This window comes from Balaenoptera ricei, chromosome 4 (assembly GCF_028023285.1).
Source record: "Balaenoptera ricei isolate mBalRic1 chromosome 4, mBalRic1.hap2, whole genome shotgun sequence".
NCBI classification, from domain to species: Eukaryota; Metazoa; Chordata; class Mammalia; order Artiodactyla; family Balaenopteridae; genus Balaenoptera; species Balaenoptera ricei.
Genome location: NC_082642.1, coordinates 95008578 through 95035739, shown reverse-complemented (window position 1 = coordinate 95035739; position 27162 = coordinate 95008578). Strand labels below are relative to the sequence as shown.

Here is a 27162-nt window from a genome sequence, read left to right as displayed (position 1 = left end):
GTGGTTAAGAATCCGCCTGCCAACGTAGGGGACACGGGTTCAAGCCCTGGTCAGGGAAGATCCCACATGCCATGGAGCAACTAAGCCCGTGAGCCACAACTACTGAGCCCACATGCCACAACTACTGAAGCCCTCACGCCTCGAGCCCATGCTCTGCAACAAGAGAAGCAACCACAATGAGAAGCCCACGCACCACAACAAAGATTAGCCCCTGCTCGCCGCAAAACCAGACAAAAACCTGTGTGCACAGCAACGAAGACTCAACACAGCCAAAAATAAATAAATAAATAAATAAATAAATAAATGACTTCATTAAAAAAAAAAGCAAATGTGGAGATAATCCCCTTAACTCATCCAAAACAAAATGATGTTTCTTCTCTCTGTCTCTCTCTCTCCCTCTCTTAACCTTAAAAAGTCTTTTTTTTTTTTTAACTTTGTCAGTGGCTTGTACTCAATGTACTCTTCTTTTTTTTCTTTTTTTTTTAACATGCCCTTCTTCCTAGATCAGCATCTAATCTGTTAACAAAAGGTTGTTGAAACTATCAAGGTAGTCTTTAGAATTTTCAACCTGCTCCTGCTTTTCATTTTATTTTCCTAATATGTTTAAACACCTCAGAAAAAAACAGAACTTTTTTCCCCCTGCTCCTTTAAAATGGAGTGTGAGTGATTTGTCTCAAGTTTCTTTTTTTCTACATTCCCTCAGCCTGCATTCTCCTGAGCTCACTTTGCTCTATATTCATTTGATCATTAAACTGCTTTGCAAATATTATCATATTCTGTCTGTTCTTTCTGTATTGCCTGATTGTCAGCTTCTCAGAGACAAACATCTTGTCCTTCATTTCTTCTGTGTTTCCCCCACTGAGCCTAGAAGATTGACTAAGACTGACTAGTGTGCAGTGTGCTTCATGCGGCGAGTGCTTAATAAAATTTGAAAACAGTATTAAAATGTTGAGTAAATTTAACAGCAGTCCTGCTCCTCATCACTTCAAGTGCCAACACTTCCTAGGCCCCTTCTCTGCCTAGTAACCATTTCCCAGCGTACCTACATGTCCCCAGACGCTTCACCCAAGCTGATCCAGCATTCCCTGCCTGAGTTATGGAAATACTGTTTACATGTTTTCCCCTAAGGAGTATCTGACTGGTACCCAAAGACCCTGCCATACAATTTGAAGTTGCCCTTTTTCTGTGGTGATAGTGGGGAGAGGAGAAGGACAGTAGGGGTGGAGAACGTTTCCTTTTAGGTTACCCTCCTTGTTTCCCCAAATCATCTTTCGCAGCAAGACACAATGCCCTTATGCTTATTTTCGTATCTCTAAGGATGTTTTTTTCTTCTTAGCACCTGAAGAGTGCTAGGGATTTTACATAAGAGGTTTTAGTATTTTAACTAAGATATTGTTTCTTTGCGAGGTTTATTCAATACCATTTTTTTCTGACCTATAGTCAGGCAGGGAACACTTCTAACATCATTCTCCTATTAAACATTATTTCATGCCAATGAAAAATACTCTTCTGCTTATGTTGTATGGATCTAATATGGTAACGCACAGAAAAGCTAATTTTCTTTTTCTTGGAAGAGAAATTGTGCTTTGCAAAGTATGTTGGCATCTATTAATTATTTATTTTAATCCTCACAACAGTTTTGCTACGTGGATAGAATAGGGGTCATTATCTCCAGGATAAGGAAGAGGAAACTCCGAGAAGTTAAGTGACTTGTCGCAAGTCACAGAGATGAACCCACACTGAATCAGAAATCCACAGTCAATCCCATTTTCAGCTCAACTTCACATAATAAGTTCTGTATGTCAGTAGAGATACGGCTGCTAGGAAGGAGCAACAAGCGATAGATTTCGAGGGTGGTAGGGGAAGGGGGGTGGGGAAGGCGAGGAAAGTACCTTGCGCCTGCGCAGATCGCCACTAGGGGGCCAAGACCGTGAGGAAGGTTGAGGAAAGAGGCTGAACTCCATCTTCAACCTCTGGCTGACGCGCAGGCGCACTGCCTCGGGACGAAGGTCAGACTGAAGAGGGCGGGCTTCGGATCGCGCAGGCGCAGTTGTGCGCCGGGTCGCCAAGATGTCGTTCCCCAAGTACAAGCCGTCGCGCCTGGCCACCCTGCCCACTACCCTCGACCCAGCTGAATACGACATATCTCCGGAAACCCGGAAGGCACAAGCCGAGCGTTTGGCCATAAGATCCCGGCTTAAACGGGAGTATCTGCTTCAGTACAACGACCCCAGCCGTCGTGGGGTCATCGTGAGTGAGGGGCCAGCGGGTGGGAATCGAGGGGCCAGAGTCGGGACGGTCCCGTCGGGCTGGGCAGCTCAGACCTGACAAGGGGGATCACGCCGCGGGGCGGTCACCGTTCCCGGAGAGTATTTTAGACATGGATCCTCTTCCAGGCCCAGAGAGCAGGCCAGTTCATTAGCCCTTTGACCTTGGGCAGAGAGCTCGGTGGTCAAGAGGACGGGTTCTGGATTCACACCAGGCTGGTTTTGAGCCTCGGCTTGATCACTTCCCGCCTGAGTGATTTTGAAAAAGTTGTTCAACTCTGCTGCTTAGCCTCGGTTTTCCTGTCTGAAAAATGGGGATAATATAGTAATTCCTATCTTATGAGGCTGTTAGGAGGATTAAATGAGATAAGGCACGTGACCGGCCAGCACAGTGCCTGGCTTGTGATGAGTGTTCAGGAAATGTGGGGTGTGTGTGTGTATTTTTTTTAAAGATGTTTTCCACTTTTCAGTTCACAATTATAGCAATACTGCTCTCTTTTGAAGGGTATATAGTGATTTTTCGGTTTATATCTTTTAAAGACCCAAACACCCTACAGCTTGCTGAAGCTTTGGGCTTTGGAGTCAAACGCCGAGGCAGTATGTACTAGCAAACTATATGACTTTGTGCAATATCCCTAACCCTTCTGAACCTTAGTTTTCTAATTTTCATATATGGAAATGGTAGTACATTCTTTATAGAATCGTTGTGAGGTTAAATGAGATAGTCTGTATAACATTCCCGGCACATAATACATGCCCAGTAAACTGATAGCTATTATTATTTAAGAAGTGTGCTTTTAGATTAAAAAAGAAAAAAGACTTCCCAGCAGTTGCATTGGTGTTCCGCAGGAATTTTAGGAAGTTGTGAGAATTGAAAGAAATTTACAATGTGCCAGGCACTACTGAAACTCTTTCTGAATGATATTCAAATATCACAGCTATTCAAAGAGTTAAGCTCTATTACTATCCCCATTTTACAGATGAGAAAGACTACATGGGAAGGACAAGTATGTCATAGAGTGATATACGTTAGCAAGTGCTAGAGCAGAATTTGCACCGTAGTCTGTGTAACCCAAAGCATCTCTTAACCATTTGGCTATATTGTCTTCAGCCAGAACCTCATTTACTTGGGAGAAGGTGAGGACAGAGACATTGATTATATACATACTCACACGGTTGGGTTTGATGTGCCAGATAGTAAGATGTAGTAAAAAAAAAAAAAAAAAATGAGACTTTGAGTCAGACAGAGCTGAGGTTTAAACTCCAGATTTTCTTTTTTCCAGTTCTGTGACCCAGGGCAGTTATAGTTTTGCTGTGTAAAACAGGTTTTACACCAGCCTCACTGGTTGTTCTGTTAAGTAAATGAGGGCCTGACAGTTATATATTGAGCAATACATGGAAATTCTTTGCCTAATGTCTAAGAATGATTGATTTAGGGAATAAATAATTGCTCAGGATCTGTTATGTACCATGTCCTCTTTAGATACTGTGGTAACAGTGGAGAACAAAACAGGCAAAGACTCCTGTCCTCATAAAGCTTTCTTTCCAGAGGGAAGACAAGTAATAAGTTAAAAAATTAAATCATTTAGTCTGTTAGGTAATGGGAAGTGATAAGAAGAAAAATAAAGCAAGGAAGGGGATTAGGAGTGTGTGTATGTAGTAGAGAGGGAGAGCAGCTGCAGTTTTAGAAAGGCACAGGAAAGGCCTCACTTGGAAGGTGACATTGAAGTTCTCTGAGAAGTGAGGGGAGGGAGCTAGCCATTCAGCTCTCTGGGAAAGTAACATTTTAGTCAGAGGGGACAGCAAATACGAGGGTCCTTCGACAGGAGTGTGCCTTGTTAATCCCCAAAATACTGAAGAGACCATTGTGACTAACATGGAGAAAGGTGAGGGCAGAGTAGGAAGAGATGAGATGGGAAAGTTACCTGGGACTAGATCACACCAAGCCTCATAGGCCATTGAAAGGACTTTTCTGAGTCGGGTGTCCCATAATCAGGACTTACATTTTAACAACATCTCTGGCTGCTTAGTAGAAAAGAGACTCTGGGGGAGCAAAAGCAGGAGCAGGGAGACTAGTTAGGAGCCTTTTACAGTAATCTAATTTCTTAGTTGATGGTGGCTACAAGGGTGATGGCAGTGGAGTTGGTAAGAAGTGGTCCGTTCTGGTTATGTATTGAAAGTAGAGCCAATTAGGTTAGCTGGCAGATTGGATATGTGGTGTAAGAGAAAGAGAAGACTCAAGGATAACTCCAAGGTTTTTGACTGAAGTGAAGAATGAAGTTGCCTTTTACCAAGATAGGGAAGAGTGTGAAAGGATCAGGGATGAAGGTGGAATGGCATATTGGCAAATCAGTTTGGGATACATCATATTTGGCATCACATTTGCCAATTAGACAATATGTCAGCATTAAGCAGGGAGTGGGATATTATGTCTGCAGTTCAGGGTAGAGGTCTAGGGCTGGAGGCATAATTTTGGGGAGTCATCAGCCTATAGGTGGATATTTAAAACCATGTGACTAGAGATTATCAAGGGAGTGAATGTAGATAGGAAAGACCCACAGGGTCTGAGGTCCTATATTAAGAGACTGGGGAGATAAGGAGGAAGAGAGCAAAAGAGACTAAGAGGGAATGGCCAGAGAGTTAGGAGGAAAGCCAAGCTGGTGTGTGCCCTTGAAGCCAAGTGAAGAAATGATTTCAAGAAGTGGTGTTCATGGGCTTCCCTGGTGGTGCAGTGGTTGAGAACCTGCCTGCCAACGCAGGGGACACGGGTTCGAGCCCTGGTCTGGGAAGATCCCACATGCCGTGGAGCAACTAAGCCCGTGCACCACAACTACTGAGCCCATGCACCGTAACTACTGAGGCCCAAGCGCCTAGAGCCCATGTTCCGCAACAAGAGAAACCACCGCAATGAGAAGCCCACGCACTGCAACCAAGAGTGGCCCCCGCTCGCCGCAACTAGAGAAAGCCCGTGCCCACGCGCAGCAACAAAGACCCAATGCAGCCAAAAATAAATAAATAAAATAAATTAAAAAAAAGAAGTGGTGTTCACCATGTCACATGCTGCTGATAGTCCTTTGGACGTGGAGTGGTGTCAGAGAAGGAGAACTGTCTCCCACGGCAGGTGTTTTGGAACCTCTTTCAACAACAGTACCTTGTTCAATGAACTATGGTCATGGAGCTATTGGTATTTTTATGAAATGAAATGTCTGTTTCTGGAAGACAGATCTGGCAGATATTAGGTGTAGAGAGGTGACTGGTAGAGAATTCTGGCATGAGAGAGTCATTCAAATGCATGTATAGCAGGAAGGGATAGATACAAGAATAGATAGATGTATTTATCCTTTCAGGTATAGAGCTCAAATGTCCCCTTGAACCTGTATCTTGTGTCTTCACCTTCTTTACTGTCTCTGCAAAGAGTTTGACAAACAGTTTGGTTTAAAATGTTACTGTGAAAGATCCAGTTTAATTGTTTATGTCCTACCAATCATGACTTCTTGGCATTGGTTAAGACCTTGAATGTTCTCCTCACAGCTTAGTATTAAAGTTTTAAAGCTGATTTCATTTGCTTATTTTTATCTATCAGTTAACTGGAGCAAATAATTTTGTAAAATCATTAGGGTATTTAGCTAATTAAATTTAATTACATATTTGGGGTAGATTTGCTATTCTTACATAGTTATTCTAGTATAAATATATTAAAATTGACAGTTACTTTTTTTCTTAACCAAGACAATCTGATTATTTTTCTTTAACAACCTTGTCCTTTCAAAAAAGTATTTTAATAATGTGAAATGTAATAATTTTGCTCTTAAAATACCAGCGAAGTCAGCTTAAAAAATGTAAAGTTCAGAGTTAGCCTACCTCTGACTTCCTCTTCCTGCAGTTTATTTGTAGCCTGGAAAGACCAGTGTGGGCATAGCATTAGAAAAGGTCCTGGAAACAAAGTTCACAGTATGATAGAGCATATGAAATCTGTTTGTCCTCATTGGATATACTGTGTGGTTCTGTTTGTCATACTTCGAGAAAGACAGTGAAGCCAAAAACAATCCAGAAAAGAATAGAAAAAAATGATTTAAAAAAAAAGTGCCTTCTCTGACAGCTTAAAATGATGAGGATTCTTAAATCTTAAATAAGTAGGAAGCTGAAGGATGATATGAGTCTTTTAAATTCTGAACAGGATCATCAGAGAATTATTCAACAAATACTGGAAATGAAAGATCTTCGTTGAAGCTATTTAGGAATATTCAGGGTATACCCTTAACTGTAGAAGAGAACAAAGGGCATCTCTTGTGCTTCTCCACAAAAGTCCTGATGAGATTGTTTCTTAGTGTAGAACTTAATTTCCTGTATCTTTTGTTTTCATTCATTTTAGGAAGATCCTGCCTTGATTCGTTGGACCTATGCAAGATCAGCAAATGTCTATCCCAATTTCAGACCCACTCCCAAGACCTCACTTTTAGGAGCTCTGTTTGGAATTGGGCCCCTCCTCTTCTGGTATTATGTTTTCAAAACCGACAGAGTAAGTATTAGGACCTTGTGTTTGGTATCTGTGTGATAGGTTCCCTCTGTGCTGGCTGCAGCTCTCTCTCTTGACAATTCCCATCTTGTCTTTCTACTCTTCCTTCAGTTCCTCTTTTATCTTTATTCCTTTCCAACTGAGTTAAAACAGGAAGTTTCAATTATATGTTTAGTTTTATTGCTTTATTGTTTCATCTCATATAGAAATATACTTTCTTATAAACTACGATTGCCTCTGGGTCTTTCAAATTTAATTTAATGGCTACTCTAGAATTTAAAGTAATGAATTGGTCACTTTAAATATCTAAGACTTGAACTTAGCTCATGAAAGAGTTTTCCTGTTGTGTTTTATTATTTTTATTTATTTTTGTTTTCCTGATGTGTTTTAGATTAGGTAAGGAAATTATAATGTGTATATTAAGCAAGAGAATATAGAAATAACTTAAAAAGTTAAATTCTTTTTTCTCATTTGATGTGCAGAAGTTAACCTTTTCTATTCTGATTAATCTTTAGATGTTATCTTTGCAAATTTTTATATCTAGTTTATTTTGTTTGCTTTTAAAAGAGATGTTTATTGGGTTAAGTATTAGCAGAATACATATATCACTTAGTATGCTCCCTGTCTGGATGAATTCCAGTGATGCTGGTCACATTTTGTGAATTAATGTTAAAATATATTAATACTCCAACAACAGAAAAGCCAAAGCAGCCTGTGGTGGGGCTCACTGCCACCAGAGGCCTGGGTATGTGACTGCACAGAAAGCCATGCGAATCTTTGACACTAGACCGCTCTGATGCTAGGTCCCCAACCCAGCCCCCAGGCCTCATGTTCCCATCTACGCTGGGGCCCACCGATGTAGCTCTGCCTTAAACCGGCCAGTCCACTCTCCTGGAGTGTATATATTTTGATTATCTGATAAATTATTGCTTAACAGAAAGGTAGGCCACACTTACCTAGAAGGTATTTACATTTTGCTTTCAGTGTATGCTATTTATGTGGGATAATATAATTCTACTTACTAAAATATAGGTGTTTTTCAATAGGAGTGTTTTCTTATGGTCCCTTTATTTCTTCAGATTATTACTTCCTCACTCATACTCTGTAGGCTTTAGACAATAGGGGATTGTAATTAGGCTGGGAGTGTTTCATTCCTGTTTTTCAGAGCTATACCGTGAATTGTGCCAGAATGCATTGTTTTTAATGTACTTTTTTTTTTTTTCTATCTATACAGGATAGGAAAGAAAAACTTATCCGGGAAGGAAAATTGGATCGAACGTTTAACATCTCATATTAAGTCCGGCAATGATGACTATATGTACTGTTGTTTAAATGAGTCTATTAATCATTAAAAAGTTTTTCTTTCTTAATATTACTTTGATTCAACAAACATTTGCTGGACATTGTAGAATCCCTACTTTGTAAGAATTCACAATTTAATGAAGAAACAGATTCATGTTCATTCATTCAGTCATTCAACAAATGAGTGTCTGCTATGAGCCAGGCATTGTGCTATTGTGCTCAGATTATAGCAGTCAACAGGACAACTTAGGCCCTGTGCTCAAGGAGTACACACTCTGACAACTGTTTATTCAACAGTTATTATTTGAGTGCTTATTACTACTTAAAACCTAAGCTGTCGTCTGGCTCCAGCCCCAGTGGTAAATGCAGCAGAACAGTTACAACCTTGTGGTTTAAAAAAAAAAAAGATAGCGATTCAGGAAAGTGATGCTGGCAAGCTGATGAAGAAGCAGTTCTGTCTAGGGAGATGGCATTTGATTTAGGCTCTGGAGATCACAGGGGCTGACAGAGCAGAATAGGAGCACAAAAGGGCAAGGTGTGTTGGCTATGGCTAGATCGGGGTCCACTGCTGGGTGAGAAGACAGGGAGGGTGGAGGCCATGCTGAAGAACAGGTAAAATGGTATAGAGCATGGGCTTTGAAGGTCAGATCTGGTCTAGAATCTTAGCTTGAGTTTACCAGGCCCCCCTTTCATCATCTATGGCATGGAGATAGTAATGCCTACTACCTCATAAGGTCATAAAGATGAAAATGAAGTAACAGAGTATTGCTCAATAAAAGCTACCCCATGCTTTGTAGTTTAGTCTTGAAACAGTAGGGTGACAATTTCATCTATGAAGACAAAGTAAAATCAAGTGCTATAGGAAGAACAGCATGCTCTGTGGGGCTGGCTTACATGAGTATATTGCTTTTAACTTTCAAAGCATATTCACAACTATTGTCTCATTTGATCCTTGTATGAGCCTGGAGTACCCCAAAATGCAGAGCCTGAGAGAAAAGCTTGTATGTAGATAGTTTATGTTAGGAAGTGATCTGAAAGAACAGGTGGGAGACTGCTCAGAGTGAAACAGGCTGAGGGAAAACCCAATGCTGTATAGCATTTTACCTGTGTTCTTCAGCATGGCCTCCACCCTCCCTGTCTTCTCACCCAACAGTGGCCCCCATTCTAGCCGTAGCCAACACACCTTGCCCTGTTGTGCTCCTATTCTGCTCTGTCAGCCCCTGTGATCTTCAGAGCCCAAACTGTGCTCTTGGCCCGTTGCCTCTGGGAGTAATGGGCTTAATTCCTATAGGGGCCTTCTGAGGAGCTCTGTGGAATGGACACAGAATTTTACCCCCAGACACGGAAAAAGTGAATATTTACGTACTAGCTCTTCTCCCTCTTGGTCCAGAGTTATCTCATGCAGTTAATTCCCTTGTACTCCCAGGTATGGGCATGCCTCAGACTGGCTGACTGGGTTCTTACTGGCATCTCGTGGAGGAGGAAGCATAGGGCAGAAAGCAGGTGGTGTGCTGTGCAGCTGAGGTGAAGTATTGTCAGGTCACACCTGCAGGCAAATGAGAGCTGCAGCAGCAACTGGAGTAAAAAGATGGACTGAGAGGAAGTGAGGCACGCACAAGAGGTATACTATTTCCTCATCCACTCCATGTACTGCTTGGGTCTGTGCACACATTGAGTCTAATCTGCAATGTATCATTCAGGGTGGTAGTCAGGTACAGTCTAACAGGAGGGTTAGTGGAACAAGCTACAGTCTACACAGCTGTGACTGGTCTGAGGCCCTAGCTGATAATCTTCATTTCCCCCCACTGTAGATTTCCCTTCTCTTGGCCATAACTTTTGCAGATCTAGGTTGCTTGCCTGAGTCACCAGGACCTTCATTTCCAAAGGCCAGAACCTTAGTTACTCTAGCATCATCAGATGCTTTGTTGCAGCAACTGCCTGTTTACAGTTATCACTGGACATGAAAGCTCCAAGATAAGCCAGTGAATCCCTTGGGTGCCAGGCATATCCCTTTCTGCCCTCGTTGTGTAGCAGCAGCCCTAGCTCCTTGTAATCAAGGTCACTTAGTGCTGCCAGTGTGAAAACCTTTCCTTTTTTTTCTTTTTGTCTGCTGTTTCCCAGGTACAAGAAGACCCAAATGGCCAGGAGATAGTCATAGCTTCAAATTAAAGTGAAATCCTGTTATACTGTGATTTATAATAAATATATATTCGGTCTTTGTTTCTGGCACAAAGCTTCTAAAACCCTTGGGATTTCCTAAGTGATGAAACAGATAAAGGTATCTTTTGTTACATTAATGAGGTGAGTTTTGGGCCACACCTAAGGATGGGGGCTGGCTGCCTGGAGAACCAACCATGTGATTAGAGAGTTGGAACTTTCAGTCCCACCCCTGCTTAACCTTTATCTCCCTGCTCTGCTACTTACTGGTGAAGTGACCTGGGATGTATTTAAATTCTGTGTTTCCTTATCTTTAAAATGGATAAACTAGTAAAACTTACATTGTTATTAAACTCATTGTTTAATGAGTTATTACTTACAAAATATTTAGAACAGTGGCATACATTCAGGTCTCAGTGAGTGTTTACTATTATTATTTTTTTTTTGGCTGCATCAGGTCTTACTTGCTGTGCACAGGCTTTCTTTAGGTGCGGTGAGCGGGGGCTGCTCTTTGTTGCGGTGCGTGGGCTTCTCATTCCGTGGCTTCTGTTGTTGCGGAGCACGGGCTCTAGGCACGCGCGGGCTTCAGTAGTTGTGGCTTACAGGCTCTAGAGCGCAGGCTCAGTAGTTGTGGCACACAGGCTCAGTTGCTCTGTGGCATGTGGGATCTTCCTGGACCAGGGCTTGAACCCGCGTCCCCTGCATTGTCAGGCGGATTCTTAGCCACTGTGCCACCAGGGAAGCCCCTATTATTATTTTTAAACCTAATTAATGAAAATGTTTTAATTTGCATTTCATTTATTATTGAAGGATAACTTTTTTCATATATTTTTGTCCATTTATGTTTATTTTGTTATTTACTTGCTCAAATCCACTGCCCAATTTTTCTGATGTAAAATGTCTTTTTTTTCTTGATGATTTTAAGACTTAACCAAGGTAAATTAAAGATGTTAATCCTTGGGCTTCCCTGGTGGTGCAGTGGTTAATCCGCCTGCAATGCAGGGGACACGGGTTTGAGCCCTGGTCCAGGAAACTCCCACATGCTGCAGAGCAACTAAGCCCATGTGCCACAACTACTGAGCCTGCATGCTGCAACTACTGAAGCCCATGCGCCTAGAGCCCACACTCCACAACAAGAGAAGCCACTGCAGTGAGAAGCCCGCGCACCGCAACGAAGAGTAGCCCCCACTCGCCACAACTAGAGAAATCCCTCGCACAGAAACGAAGACCCAACACAGCCAAAAATAAATAAATTTTTAAAAATAATAAATAAATAAATAAATAAATAAATATATTAATTCTTGATTATACCAATCTTCTTTCCTCAAGAGTTGTTTTAGTACACCTCAGTAACAGGAAAAACATTTACAGTATATCTTTTGTGTCTAAACTTTGAAAGAAGGCAATACCCAGAGAGGCATAGGCAGGATTTTTTAAACACTTTTTTAACATAGAGAATTATTGAGCATTGTGTTCTTAAGAGTTTAATCAATTTCAAAAGATTTTTCATCACCATGAACAGTGCCCCAGATCACACTCAGAAGTGACCTGGTGAGAACACCGATTACACCTCATCTGAGCACTCAGTGCTGCCATTTGTCTGACTGATGCTGCTAGGGGTACTGGGCACAGAAGCCCACACCAGTAATCTGCTTCTGTTGGCCCAAGAACTCAAGTTTGTTACAAGTACAGCCGCTGGAAAGAGTTCCTCAAGGCCGCCGTATCTTCCCATCACTTGCTGCTAAGTCCAGGGCATCTGATTGGCTGAGCCTAGGTTGTGTGCGTGAGTTCTAGCTGCAAGGGAGACTGAAAAAGCAAACATGTAGTATGTTCAGCTCTAAAGCAGGTAAGGAATTCCCAAACATAAAGTGGTTCAAATGCTGAGCATCCAAAAATTGATAGTTATATACTGAGGAAGGTAACCAGGAACAAGATCATAAAGCCTTTATCACAGGTAAGGAATTTAGACTTCAACCTGATGACAGTGGGAGCCTTTGAAGGTGTTAAGCAGGAGTAACCTTATTGAATTTGCACTCCTGCAAGATCCTTCTGGATCCTGGAGGAACATCTTGGGGTAGGAGAGGCTGGAGGATGACTAGTAACCAGGCTGTTGTAAGACTTCAGGCCAGAAATTATTTTCAATTTTTGAGACAGCTCTCAGTGCAGAACAAAGCAGCCCCTGCCGATCCCAGGATGACTTATTTAGATGTGAACTTGTCGAAAGCTTTATGAAAGTCTAAATATATTATCTCTGTTAGTTCCCCTTTAGGCACATGCATGAGGAGTCAGTGTTCTTAATAATTCCTTATCCTTGTATGACATCCCTTCCTCTCTCTGGAACAATATTGCTTCTCTAACAGGGTGGTTTGTTTAAGTACTGTGTCTTTTTACCCTTTATTATGGATCCTGCCTGGAGAAAAAGATTATTCATGCTCTGATCAAAATCCCCTTGAGTCCAGTCCCTGATTTATTTTTCTTTTTCTTCTTTCTCACTCCTGGCACATAACTTCTCATAACTTTGGGGAAGATACAGGGTATTGATTATCTCTACAGTCTTCAGGATCATTAATGGGGTATTTGAAGAGATTAGAGATCTGAACAAGAAACTGTCTTGATCAAATATGTGTGATTTAAAAATATGAACAGCACTTTAAAATTAGTAAAAACATAATCCTATGAAAACATTCAAAGATTCTGAATTTTCAAAGCTTCCAGTGCCACTTTCTACCTTTGTGTGAACAAACAGAATTTTATCATGTTTCTATTACAGGACCCATTTGTACCTATAACTATGACTGTAATACACCCGATAGTTCCCTCTCTGGCTGCCTTGTTTACTGCCGTTTCTCTAGCTGAGCTAGAGATGACTCCTTCTGCTGATAACCACTGTGGCCTGGACAGTGTCATCTACCTGGAGACCCTTTATCATCCCAAGAAGGTGCAGTGAGCATTAATCGTATGGCCAAGTTTCAGGATTTATAGGATTAAAGTCAAGCTGAAAGTCTGGCATCTGATCTCTGAATGTCCCTGGAGATGGATGGCTGGTGAAACATCTGAGATTTCTGGAGCAAACGCACTAAAGTTCAAATTCATTTCCCCCATAATCACAAGGAGTATCATCTTATCAGATTAAAGTCAGTTCTTATCACCAACTGCATTTAAATCATTCATCCCTTATTTAATAATTAGGCTCTGGAAAAATCTTGGGGGTGGGGGAGAGAGGCAACTTGGCTGAGGCTGCTCCAGAAATCATTACAGGAGGGATTCAAGGACTGCAGTCTGATATAAACTTGTTGTGGATAGGAGGAAAAGGTGAGAGGGGACTTCTCTTGAAACTACATTTGCACATTTAAGCACTTTTTTCTGCTTACATTATATGTTTCACATCAATTAAAAACAAAGTTTTCTAAAGAGGGTTTTATTCTTTATGTGAGATGGAGACAGCATCAAAGAGTAGTAGTATTATTTTATATGGAGTGGCTTGGGTGAGGGTAGATGGAGATGGAGGGTTTCAGTAACCCTGGTGCCATGTACTACAAGCTGGATGGGCAGCTTCGCCAAAATTATGCTCTGCAGGAGTGGCACAGAAGCAGTTTGGTCCCATCAGGGAGTTTGGGAGGAGAGACAAGTGCAGGCCACAAGGAAAATGAGCTGCTGTTGGTCTGCAGGTACTGGGGATGGTTAGTCTCCTGGAGCCACTGGGATAGAGGAGCCTGTGTCCTGCTGAATTCTAGTAGGACACTGGCCATCAGGTCTCTTCTGTGTGTGTGTGTGTGTGTGTGTGGTGTTTTTTTTTTTTTTTTTTTTTTTTGAGAAAGAGGCGCTTTATTGGGAAGAGAGCACTGCACATGACCAACATACAAAGAGAGCCAGATGGGAATCCTACACATCATGCTCAAAAGGTACTCAGGATGCTGTGCTAATGAAGGTCAACTGGAACATGGACTCCTAGGCAACTTCCCCAACCTCACACCTCCGAGGGGTCAGGACACTTCCAACCTTTTCCTGGAAGGCAACTGTGGTCCACTAGAGATAGAGCCCCTAAGGAGTGCCTTCTTGTTTTTCATAAAGAACATTTTCTTTAGACTTTCTGAAGTCTTCATTCGTTACTTTCATTCTACGTTCTCTCAAGGCCATCAGGCCAGCTTCTGTACAGATTGCCTTGATGTCGGCACCAGAGAGGTCATCTTTAGCCATGATCAAGTCGTCCAGGGTTACATCATCGGCTAGTGTCATACTGCTCATTTTCTGTGTTGATCAAATACTTACTGAGCCCTGGTCATTTACTAAGCACTAAGGATACTAATCTGAAGATATAGCTTCTTCTTGGAGGAACTCAAAATGGAGAAAAATAATTACAGCAGTCAACGCTTGTTAAGCTTTTTACTAAGCTAAAGTAAGGGCTTTACACACCTCCCAACATATCTTAAAACTCATTAAAATCATACCTTAAATATCATCATAAAATTTTGAGAGGTTAAATAATTTGCTCGAGTCCTCTAGCTAATAAGGGCTGAGCTAGAACTTAAATCTGGGCAGGCTGACTCCAGAGGGCATATCTTTGAAAGCGATAAAGACTGATGTGGTGTGGAGCCCAATACTGAGAAAGGACACCTAATCCAGCCTGGAGGGATTAAGAGATGGTGCCTTCAAGAACAGGGACCCCCATGTGCACTTTTCTAGCACATTCGCAGGTATATAGTTAGAGCTGGAAGGATCTTTAAAGATCTGCTAGTCTCACAGCCTAACTCTATAGGAAAGGTTTGGATAGGAGAAACAACTTGTCCAATTCTTCAAGAACCCTGATAAAGAACTCTCATTCATTTCTGGTGGGAATGTAAAATGGTACAGTCACTTCAGCAGTTTGTCAGTATCAGTTTCCTACAAAACTAAACACACTTTTACCACATGATCCAGCAATCATGCTCCTTGGTAGTTACCAAAAGGAGTTGAAAACTTATGCCTACACAGAAACCTGCATCTGGATGTTTATAGCAGCTTAATTCATAATGGCCATAACCTGGAAGCAACCAAGGGAGGGATGAATAGACAGAGGACAGAGGAGTTTTAGGACAGTGAAACTACTCTGTAGGACACTGTGAGGGTAGATACATGTTATTATATTTGTCCAAACCCACAGAATGTACAATGCCAAGAGTGTACCCTAATGTAAACTATGGGTTTTTGGTGACAATCGTGTGTCAATGTAGGGTCCTCTGTAGTAAAAAATATACCACTCTGGTGGGGGATATTGATAATGCGGGAGGCCATGCATGACTGAAGGCAGAGGGTATTTGGGAAATCTCTGTACCTTCCCCTCAATTTTGCCATGAACCTAAAACTGCTCTAAAAAAATAAAGTCTATTTAAAAAAAAAAAAGGGACTTCTCTGGTGGCGCAGTGGTTAAGAATCCACCTCCCAATGCAGGGAACGTGCGTTCGATCCCTGGTCAGGGAACTAGATCCCACATGCATGCTGCAGCTAAGAGTTCACATGCCACAACTAAGGATCCTGTGAGCCACATCTGAGGAGCCTGCCGGCTGCAACTAAGGAGCCCGCCTGCCGCAACTAAGACCTGGCACAACCAAAATAAATAAATAAAATTTTAAAAAGTTAAAATTAAAAAAAAAAAAGAAACTCTGCTAATTTGAGGATCAGTATTCTAGGTTTTGATTGTCCTACTGCTCTGATTGTCCGTGTCACCTGTTTGTGATTAGAAATGAGACTGTCGGGACAATTGAGACAACTGCCAGCTGACCTCCTTACCCTGTATAAAAAGAAGACTTGAAAAGCCATTTTGTCACCAGCAAAGCCCACTGGGGTCCTGGGAAAAATAAGATGGAATCTAGGTGATAATTTAAGGTCTAAACCTCTTCTCTTGTGCTTAGTCTAGTTTCACTTGCCCATAGGGGCCTGTGTGCAGAGGCCTTGCACCTAACACATCAGATTAGAGTTCCTGGGGCAGAACAGCTGTGCCTGACACCTCAATTCAAGATGGCCACGTGCTGTGTGAAGAGAGGCTGCAGCTTGAAGTGCCGTGAACAGCACAACTGCGCATGACCCTCAAGAACTCCGCTGCCCCTCCCTCCGCAGATGAGAACCCTATAAAGCAGCCCCTCCGGTTGCCTGTCCCAGAGAGAGCATGTGCTCTAGGGCTCGAGCTCGCATCTCCGTTCTTTGATCAAAGAATAAAGTTTTCCTTTGCTTCTGAACTGAACTTGGTCTTGTTCTATTAGCTCCAACAACACTGGCAGAAGGACCTTTGTTGGGGATCAACCCGGGAAGGTTGGTAACAATTTTAATAAGGATGTATTTGGAGAGAAACTAGGCAGATGTTTGGAGCATATTCTGTGTAAAGCAGGTATCAGTAGATTTATCTCTTCTTGGGGCTGTGAGAGTAAAAATATTTGATTCAAAACCGACACTTCCCATGTTATTCTTGCCAAATTTCCACAAGAAGTTATCCATGGCAGGCAGTAGTTGTTGCCCACCAATACTCACTCTCCTTTTTCTTCTAATAGAACCCTGATTTGTTCAGGAGGGTGGTGGAAGTCCCTTTATCTCAGGGAGGGTGGGCATGACCCCACGCCCAGGGAATGAACCTGGGATTGGTCTAAGGGTGGACATGTGACCCAGTTCTGCACGTGAGACGTAAGAGAAATCTACTGGGGAGGGCTTCCTTCCCTCAATAAAAGACATTTCCCAAGGAGAAATCTTTCTGTCCCTTCACCCTTTTGCTTTCCTCCCTTCCCCTGACCAAGAACATGGAAGTGAGATGAAGATAAGACAATATCCCAGAATAGCAGAGCAGAAAACCAGAATGAACTTGGTTCCAGGATAACTTCGTGTTATCATTGTCCTTGTCCTGACCTGCCAACCGCAGACTTCTTTTTTGAAATAAAGTCCTAGTTGTTAAGCTAATGTTAGATTTTCAGTTACAGTTGAATGCACTCAATTGATACCATGTCCTTTTATTAAGAGAAGTGGTGTTGTAAAATATACCTGTCCTTTAGATTTTAATTTTATTTATAAAATAAGGGCAGTAAATGCTCATTAATGAGTGAAATTGCCCCATTTGTTAAATTTCTATTCCAGGAACTGTATAGAATTGCATACACTTGTTTTTTTATGAGGTATCACTGTTAATAGTGCTGTAGTGAGTTGTGTCAAAGCTTCTGATATAAGTTTAGATTTAAAAAACCTAGAGTAAGCTAATTAGAGTCCAAAGGCCCACATGATTGGGCAAGATTCCTCAGGAAAAGCTCTGTAGTTAGTCATAGGTGAGCTACTTATATCAAAGCCATTTTAGATTCTGTCTTAATTTTCACTTTAATTGAGCTATTAATATGCACTGTTGAGATCTTAAATTGAACTTCAATATGGTTTTCTTGTTTTAAGACCTAAAAGATGACAAAAAGAAGGCAGTATGTACTTTAAATTTTCCACACTTTGGGCTTCTGTTACTTATTGCATTAGAAGAGTACATGCCTTCCTCCTCAGCTAAAGGCTAGTTATTTAGGGACAAGGACCTTGGCTTACTCATTCCAGTGTATCCTACAGTAGGTCACACAATAGCTTCTCTGAGGCAGGAACTAATAAGTATTCACTGAGTCACCATAGCAACAATAAACTATAACAATAATAATAGCTAAATTTGCCTATGCTCACTATGTGCCAAAAGCAGTGTGGGTGCTTTCAATGCAGGCTCTCATTTAACCCCCACCAAATCCTTGTAAAATAAATCATTTCCTTCTTACAAATGAGGAAGGTGAGGTTTAGAGAGGTTAAGTCACTTGCTCAAACTCATTCAGCTATAAGCACAGTCTGGATTCCAAAGTCTGAATTCCTCATCAAGTAGGTACTATCATTATCCACATTTTACAGCTGAGGAAATAGAGGCTCAGAAAAATTGATAACTCACTCAGGGTCACACAGCTAATAAGTGGTAGAGCCTGGATTTGAACCCAGGCAGTCTGGCTTTAGCATCTGTCCTCTTAATTATGTACGACACTGACTCACAAAAGGATACATTTTGGACATACTTCAGATTTGTCATGCAATTATATAAAGTTGATTATATTAAATTGAAGGCTAGCTGATTACTAAATGTAACAAAGAAGTTTAAATGTCAGCTCTCAAGCTCCCCCCCACCTTTTTTTCATTTTAGTAGTAAAATATCTTTCCAGAAGGACAGAACTTCCTTCAAACCCAGAAGTGATAACTCTTTCATCACTCTGGAAAACTACAACACAGAAACTGCACATTAACTATTAACTTATAGTTTACATCTGGGCATTAGGTTTCTTACCTTCCCTCTTGTCCTCCCTGCACTCTCTCTGTGCCCCATCTGGGCAATAAAGCTTGTGCTTTCTGGAGGAAGGCAGTGGCCCTCCCCACCACTGCCTTGTAGCCTGCTTCTCCTCCTGGGTAATTGCTCACTACACACCCCATCCCATCCCATCCCATCTCATTCCATGAAACATTGGGAACTTTTCCCACCTCCTTTCTGTAGACCCCAGGAAGCCCAGATTTGGACCAGGATCTAAGGTTGGAAACAGAGAATGTTTTGGATACTATTTTAAGGTAGTTTCCAAAACAGTGGTCCTCAGCCTTGCCTGTGCATTGGAATTACCAGAGGAGTTTCAAAAAAATTCTCGCTTGGATTCCATTCCTAGTATTTCTATTAGTTGATCTGAGATACACCCTGGGCACTTGGAGTTTCAGAAGCTGCCAGGAGCTCCAATGTATAGCTGAAGTTGAAAACCACTGCAGGGTTTTTCAACCTCGGCATTATTGACATTCAGTACTGGATAATTCTTTGTCCTGTGCATTATAGAATGTTTGCCAACTTCCCTAACCTTTACCTGATAGATGCCAGTAGCACCCTCCCCAGTTGTGACAACCAAAAAATGTCTCTAGACTTTGCCAGATGTCTTGGGCGAGGGGTACAAAATCACCCTTATTGAGAACCATTTGTCTAGAGCGACTGCCAGTAGCCCAGGCTGTGAGAGAAGTCTCCCAAAAAGAAAAAAGAGAAGGGTGGCTTCCATGGCATTCTCTCAAAAATATATAAAGATGCCAAGGGTACCTGGCAGAAAACCCTCCTGTCATTGGAGGAACCTTAATCGGGGTGGCTTTTTTTTTAAAAAAGATTTTTTAATTTCTAAGCCAAGAGATGGTGTATTTCTTGGGAAGCATAGTAGAGGAAGATATCTTCGAGAATAGGGAATTAAGGAAATGATACAGATCTTTCTAGCTGATCTGAAGCACAACAGAAGGAAACTAAATCTTTTTTAAATTAGTGTGAAGAGCCTGGCCTGGGTGAAATATTGTCTCCTGCTGATGAGTTGCTGCCAGCACTGGGGAGATAAAGTACACAGGCTTGGATGCTAAACGGATGTAAACCCAGAACGTTTCCTTAGCTCTAGGAAGTCTTTGTCACCACACTGATGATAGAGTGAACCAAAATGGGTGAGAGTCTAGGTTTGTGTATAAGAGGAGGGTTAGAATGAGCTCATTACGGAAGTGCTGGAGTTTGGGAATATTTAGTGGTTGTCTTAGTTTGGGGTTATTTGAGAAAAGAGCCCAGGAAGCACCATAGGAGAGTGGGGGGGTGAGAGGGAAGGAAGCTACTAATGGATGCCTTTCTAGAAGTTGCCACCATGGGCAGTGGAGCTTAATCCTTCTGGAAATTGAGGGGAATCACAGCTGAACACAAGCCTCAGAAGTATGGAGCAAGAGAGCTGGCGTATTTATCCACTAATTTCTGTTCCGTTGGTTGAGGGCTGCATCCAGGGCCATCCAATCCTCAGCACTACCTGATTCACTTTTTTATACAGCAGAAACTAACACAACATTGTAAAGCAATTATACTCCAATAAAGATGTTAAAAAAAAAAATCCTCAGCACTTTTGTTCTGGTTTGGGCCTCAGTCAATGTTGTGAGTGTCCTGCTGGCAACTGGAAGCAGCTGGTCAACACAGGATGGTGATTGCTAATGGGATATAGGTGAGCCACTGGCAACCTGCTATAGGGGTCAATTTAAAAATTTTGAAGGATTAACTGCTTTACTAGTTTACAATGGTTTATTTTTAATAGATTTCTTAATATATTAAGGAACATTGGGAAGGCACACCAACTACTGTCACCCTCAAAGATACCTTATTGTTTGAGATCATGAAATGCCACTGCCAGAAACCCAGCAGTTGTCCCAGCCCTGTCTGCAGCTCCTCTTTCTACAGCCCTTACATCCAGCCCACTAACAAGTTCTTTCAGGTCTACTCCAAAGCTTTCAGGGATTTATCCACTCTCTCCCTGCTGCCACCTCACTAGTCCAGGACAATGGTGTCTTTTGCCTGGACTATTGCAATGGCCTGCTCCTGGGCTCCCCACATCCACTCTTCTTTCAGTTCCTTGAACCCACAAGGCTTTTTCTTGGAATGCTCCTTTTCCCCAGCCCACCCCAGCCCAGCCCTACTCTTCCAATGACTTGCTCCTTCCTATCCTTTAGGTCTGGCTAAATGTCACTTTTTCATTGAAGACCTTCCTCTCTAAAGAAAGATCTCCCCATCCCACCTGTCATTCCCATCTCAGTTCCTATTTGTTTTCTTCCTTGCCTGTTTCACAATTTGTAATTATATTGTTTGTGTATTTTGTCTCCCTGTCTACAATGCAAACTCTGTAAGGGCCAGGACCATGTCTATCTCCTTGACGACCATACCCTTGTAGGACTGACAGATTTAGCAAATAAAAATACAGGCATATCAGTTAAATTTGAATTTCAGATAAACTATGAATAATTTTTTAGTATAAGTATATCCAAATAATGCACAGGACATACTTATACTAAAAATTATTCGTGATTTATCTGAAATTCAAATGTAACTGGGCGTGTTGTATTTTATCTGGCAACCCTAGTTCCTAGGCCCTGACACATAGCTGACTCTCATTACACACTGTTAAATAAAAATTTGGTAGCAGCAAAATTTGGCAACAAAGTGGGGGAAATGTGTTAAAACTACAGAACTAAAGTAGTGAGAAATACTGCTTCCCATTCCTTTCTGTTCTGTTGCCTGTCTTCTCACTCCAGGAGAACCTAATCTCCTGGTCCAATCTCATGGACTTCCATTCCCAGGCACCACAGGTCTGCCTCATCAAGGCCTGATTATGACCAATTGCCACTTTCACAGAACACCAGCAAGTATTTATTGAGTAATTAAGCTGACAGAACTTTCCAAATACATATCTATAAATGTTTGAGTTCCTTGACTGTGAAAAATTAAGTTCTCATTTTAACCAACCTCCTCCCCCAATACTGCCAAAGAGCATGAGATTCTAAAGGAAATCACACAAATCCATTCTCGATTATGGTAGCAATGCTCCAGTCTCAATTAGTTCCTGCAGGGTGCCTGGAATTGGGGGTGAAGTGGCTCTTGAGAGGTTCCCAGCACTTGTAGTAGTTCTCATCCAAACAATTAGAGGTCTTCAGCCCCCACTTGGTGACAGCCATACTTAGAGAAGACTCAAACATAAATGCCTGTAGGGAATGAGGATGGGGACAAGAAAGAAGAAGTGAGGTGGATAATAAAACACATTTGATTAGATGTCAAGAGAGACGATATGAGTAGGTAGAATCTTTGAATAATAAATCATGTGTGCTAGCATGGTGAGGAGAAAAACTCAAGCCTTGGGTTCTGGCTCTGGCCCTACTACTTATAAGTGGGTAGTAGCTTGTGCAAGATCCTTAACTTCTCTCACACTCAAGTTTCATTCTGTAAAATGGAACTGGACATGTAAGCATCACATTGTCCTTGTAGCATCATGGAGCTAAATTTGCTTGATCCAAGGGCAGAGGTGGGAGAGTCCTAGGAATATTCTTCTCAGGGGCCATTACTGTGGCTATGTCCACGTGAGGGAGAACATACTTCCCATTTTGCAGATGAGGAAACTAAGGTTCAGAGCTGGGAAATGACTGTCTAAGGTGATAGTAGTAAGAAATCATAGAGCTGGGATTTGAACCTTTCTTTTGCAGGACTCTGACCAAGAAATAGGCTGGGAAAAGGAAAAGAAGGAAAAGAGAGAGTGAGGAGGAGGAGAAGGGAAGAAGGGAGCAGGAACGGCTGTAGCACTTTTAAAAGCCCCGTCCCAGAAGGTTCTGAATGGTGGATGTCCTGCTATGTTCAGGCAGGTTTCATCTGCAACAGGAAGAATATGCAAGTGCCCTGTGCATCCTAGACATTCCAGCTTCACCTACTGCTGATTTTCCGACTCACTATGGCTTAAAAAAAAGAAAACCCTACAATTCTTATGTGCTCATGTTGCTGGAAATTTTAAAAATATACATGGACAAAAGGAAGATAAAAATTTTCTTTGTGCCACAACTCAGAGAACCCATGTTAATGTCTGGTGTCTAATATACATTAACTTCTTTTTGCCTAAAACAATGGAGAGGGACTTCCCTGGTGGTCCAGTGGGTAAGACTCTGCACTCCCAATGCAGGGGGCCTGGGTTTGATCCCTGGTTGGGGAACTAGATCCCGCATGCATGCCACAGCTAAGAGTCTGCATGCTGGTACTAAGAAGTGCGCATGCCGCAACTAAAGATCCCACATGCTGCTACGAAGATCCCATGTGCCGCAATTAAGACCAGGAGCAGCCAAAATAAACAAACAAACAAACAAATAAAATAATAAATAAATACATATTAAAAAAATAAAACAATGGAGTTGATTGTCTCTGCCTGACTTCCCGTGACAGGCTTGATATGAGGACCAAATGAGATCATATGGAGGTGTTGTGCACGTTATAAAGCACTATTCAGATATAAAGGTCATTATTAAGGCCATAATTATTGTTGTCTCTTTGCTGACTACTTCTTAGGGCCTTGCTGTCTGACTGGAGTAACAAAACTCCATCCCAGCTGAGCTATGAAGACAGTATTATAAAGTTAATTTATTCCAAAGTGGTATAAGGATAAGGCATATGGATGAGCCTGGATCCAAATTATGTAATGGGAAATGGTGAGGGAGATCCAGTTAGGTCTAGTAAAGTGTTGGACCCTCCTTTGCCAGGTAGTCTGGGCTCCCCTCCATAGGAAAGCTCCTTCTCACTAGAGCTCCAAGCCCTAGACATTCCCCAAAGCCTTGCTCCTCATAGAAACAGCCCTGTCCTGTGCCTCACTGTTGGCAAAACACTGCTGCCTGGTAACACTATCCAAAGTCAAGTTGGGCACTGAAGGTTACTAAGTGGTAACTCTGGGGTAGCCTGTGAACTTCCAGGAACTTTCAGAGGTAATAGCTTAAGATTATCAATATTTCATAGAGCTCTCGCACAGAGATGAAGGGGTTCTACAGAAACTCTGCAGAGGCCCTTGCGAGGGGAAATGGAGCCGAGGTCCAGCAGATGGGACACGCACCCTGCCCCTGCAGATCAGCTCCATCAACTATGGTCCTCAAGTTGGAACTGAAAGTAAACTGCGTTGGGCAGAGGGACAGATAAGCTCTCTGATTAAGTAGTTTGCGAGCTGGGCATGGAGTCAGGCAGGTCTGTGCTATCGATTTTAAAGTCAGGTGGCACTGAAGGCATTTGTTTAAAACTTTAAAGCAAATTTACATATGATTTAGCATAAAATTACTCCTTGTGGTCCATAAACTAGAATGCAAAATAAAATGAAATCAAGTACTGCAGCCAACTGCAATTGTGTTCAGCCTCAGTGTTTACAGCGTGACACAGGAGGAATACAAAACAGGTTTTAAATCCCATCAGCTTCATCCCATGCCAAAGGAGAGCAAAAGAAAATGAGAAAACAGCTGAGAACTGCTGCTCACAATCTCTGACTATAGTCAGGCAAAGGTTTTCTTGACCCTCCTGGGCTTGAGAAACTAGCTAAAGGTGACATCTTGTATCCCCTGTTCCTGTGGCCCTAGAAGATTACTTCAAAAAGAAGGAGATGACTCTGAGACAGAGCATATATACAGAGGGCTGCATACAGATAAGGGAAGACTCCTCACATAGTATTAAAAATATCCCCCCTTATATTCGAACAGTGCTGTACAGTCAGCAGGGTTAAATCACAGCCACTGGCTGGGTTGGATGCCCTACCTATTCTACAGATGGAGAAAATGAAGCACAGAGAAGTTAAGTGACTTACTCAAGGTCACACAGGAACCAAGAGCTAGAATTTGAACCCAGGTCTGACTCCAAGTACAATACAAACTCTTTTTACCCTACCACATCAGGAGTCTAGTATATACACTGGGGTGTGTGCATACACACATGGGAACATACACATAGACACACACTCTCCTCTCCTGACTCCTTCTTTGTGACTTTGGGAAAATAAAAAATAGCCTCTCAATAAGGTTGGGGACCCCAGAGGCCACCAGAGCCTCACATCTAACTTGCTTACCATGGTGCCATCAGCAATCCTCTCAGGTGCCAGCTTGGCTTTACTGGCCTTCTCAAAGCAGTCGGCATCAGGCCCATGGGGAGTCATTGGGCTGTGCAGGCTGCCTCCCCCTGGCAGGAACCCACCTTGCTTTGCCTCATAGTGACCTTTGATGAGTCCCATGAATTCACTCATGCAGTTCCCTGGGAAGGTTGAAACAGTATTATTTTTATTATCCCAGGCAAGGCCCGAAAACACCAAGACCTCTCAAACATTATTTCCACAGAATGTCAAGAAGATAGGAGAATCTGATAAATTTCATTGAAATAATAAAGAATATAGATAGACAGGAAAACAACTGCAAAACATTCATTAGTGTGGAATTCTCGGTAGGCAAAGCTCTACTCCATGGCCGTGTGGATTATCAGAGGTCTTAAGTTCCACTGCCTGGATGAAATTATGCTAGATCTAAAGAAAATCAGGGCCCAGACAAGAATTTTAATAATAAGTAACATGCAAATCATAATAAAGAAGGGATGTACTCCATCATCTAGGCTTACAAGCCCCATATAAAAATTATCCTCTTTCTCAGATCTGAATCCTTTCTCAAATAGTCTCACAGTCATACAGGGTATCACCATATTTCTGGTTACCAAGTTAGAAAATTGAAGTGGTGTGTGTGTGTGTGTGTGTGTGTGTGTGTGTGTGTGTGTGTTGATGGAAATGTGATGTAATGGAAAGAACCCTGGGCTTGGAGGCCATTATCAAATAATAATCTGTGTGAAAAAATCTTATTATCTATAAAAACTAATCCATAAATACTATATATTCTAACAAATATCTTCTATATCTGAATCTAATATCATCTTATTCTTTCATTCTCCAAAATTCTTCTTAGATTCATTCTTTTTCCATTGACATTCTCTTCATAGAATCTGAAAATCTTAATATTAGAAGGGACCCCTACTCCTGCTCAAAACAGAAATATTCTGTATATCATTCCTGACAGATTACCTTCTGGACTCTGCCTGCACTCCTCCTGTGAATGGAAGCGCTCTACTCAACAAAGGAACCTATCATATTACTGAAGACTCTGGGTGTTAGAAAGTTCTCCCAAGTTAAATGGAAATTTTCTTTCATATAAGTTAAGTATACTGGTCCCAGTTGTGCCTCCAGAATCAACAAAATTTGACAAAAATCACCATGTTCCCACTTTTTCAATCTTATGTTTCTGTTGAAACAAAGCTCTTTATCTAGAGCAAGAATTAAAGAAATATAACACCTGGGTGAATATCTACCCATCCATCCATCCATCCATCCATTCATCTGTCCATTCCTTACCCTATCCATCTGCCTATCCGTCCATCCAGCATATACGGACACTGTGCTAAGTACTGTGATAGAAATGAGTAAGAAACAGCCTCTTTAAAGTTCTTCATAGTCATAGTCTGTCCCATGAGAGTACTGAGAGTGCACATCTTGGGCAGAGAAGAGAGATATGGCATTGGCAACCCTTGCAAAGCCAAACATTTGACATGATGAATGCTCCACCCCCTTCCTTACATGTGAATATAGCCAAGTGCCAAAATACTTGTGGAACTGCCTAAGCAGCCATACCCATTTTGCCCAGAAAACAAAATGCTGCTGCAGGCCCCTGCAGAAAAGGTAAGACCCAGATCATAGCTCTACTTGTTTCTCCATGAAGCAGAAATAGAGGAAAAGAAGCAACTGTAAGCATAAAGTGTCTATATTTTAAAAGCAGTTCTGTTCATGACTTAAATATGCTGTCACACTCCTTGATCTAGTATGTATCCTCAGGGTCACCTTCATGGCTTAATTTTGAGACGAGAGCAAGACAGAATTCAGCTTTGGTCTGAATATGAATTTAGGTAGCAATGATTTGGTGATGACATTTCTACATCATTTTCTGTATTTCAAAGGACACTGGGAAGGTAGACCTTGCCTTTTTGATTAATGCTGAATCCAGTCGACTAAGGTGCATTAAGATGACTGGAGGCGGGTTTCCCTGGTGGCACAGTGGTTAAGAATCCACCTGCCAACACAGAGCACATGGGTTCGAGCCCTGGTCCAGGAAGATCCCACATGCCATGGAGCAAGTAAGCCCGTGCGCCACAACTATTGAGCCTGCTCTCTAGAGCCCGCGAGCCACAACTACTGAGCCTGCACGCCACAACTACTGAAGCCCGTGCACCTAGAACCCATGGTCCGCAACAAGAGAAGCCACCACAATGAGAAGCCCATGCACCACAAGGAAAAGGAGCCCCTGCTCACCACAGCTAGAGAAAGCCGTGCAGCAACGAAGACCCAATGCAGCCAAAAATAAATAAATAAATGAATAAATAAATTTATTAAAAAAAAAAAAGATGACTGGAGGCAATATTTCTACAGAAATCATTCTCCACTTCTGTAAAGTCACATCAAAGTGGCAAAGATTTTGATTATTGCTAAAGCATTATTTTTAATATCTCTGGTAAAAATAATTTCTAACTCAGGGTTCTGGGGTTTTTCCAACTAA

The 27162-nt window shown here is 41.9% G+C and overlaps 2 protein-coding genes and 1 long non-coding RNA gene across 3 annotated transcripts in view; 2 read left to right on the top strand and 1 right to left on the bottom strand.

Annotated features, from left to right (window-relative positions):
- The first annotated feature begins 2019 nt into the window (after window positions 1–2019).
- On the top strand, window positions 2020–8153 carry NDUFB4 (NADH:ubiquinone oxidoreductase subunit B4). Its single transcript, XM_059921029.1, has 3 exons — window positions 2020–2250; window positions 6640–6786; window positions 8018–8153. The coding sequence occupies exons 1-3, from the start codon at window positions 2071–2073 to the stop codon at window positions 8078–8080; spliced, it is 390 nt and encodes a 129-aa protein (XP_059777012.1). The 5' UTR covers window positions 2020–2070; the 3' UTR covers window positions 8081–8153.
- A 517-nt stretch (window positions 8154–8670) lies between these two features.
- On the top strand, window positions 8671–10305 carry LOC132365419 (uncharacterized). Its single transcript, XR_009503099.1, has 2 exons — window positions 8671–9706; window positions 10207–10305. It is a non-coding gene; the product is annotated as an uncharacterized LOC132365419 (long non-coding RNA).
- A 10829-nt stretch (window positions 10306–21134) lies between these two features.
- Window positions 21135–27162, bottom strand: part of HGD (homogentisate 1,2-dioxygenase) — a 45048-nt gene continuing 39020 nt past the window's right edge. Inside the window, exons 13-14 of the mRNA XM_059922144.1 lie at window positions 24648–24829; window positions 21135–21777 (exon numbers count right to left, since the gene is read on the bottom strand). Coding sequence (XP_059778127.1) covers window positions 21628–21777; window positions 24648–24829 — 332 coding nt within the window. The 3' untranslated portion in view covers window positions 21135–21627. The remainder of the gene's footprint in view (window positions 21778–24647; window positions 24830–27162) is intronic.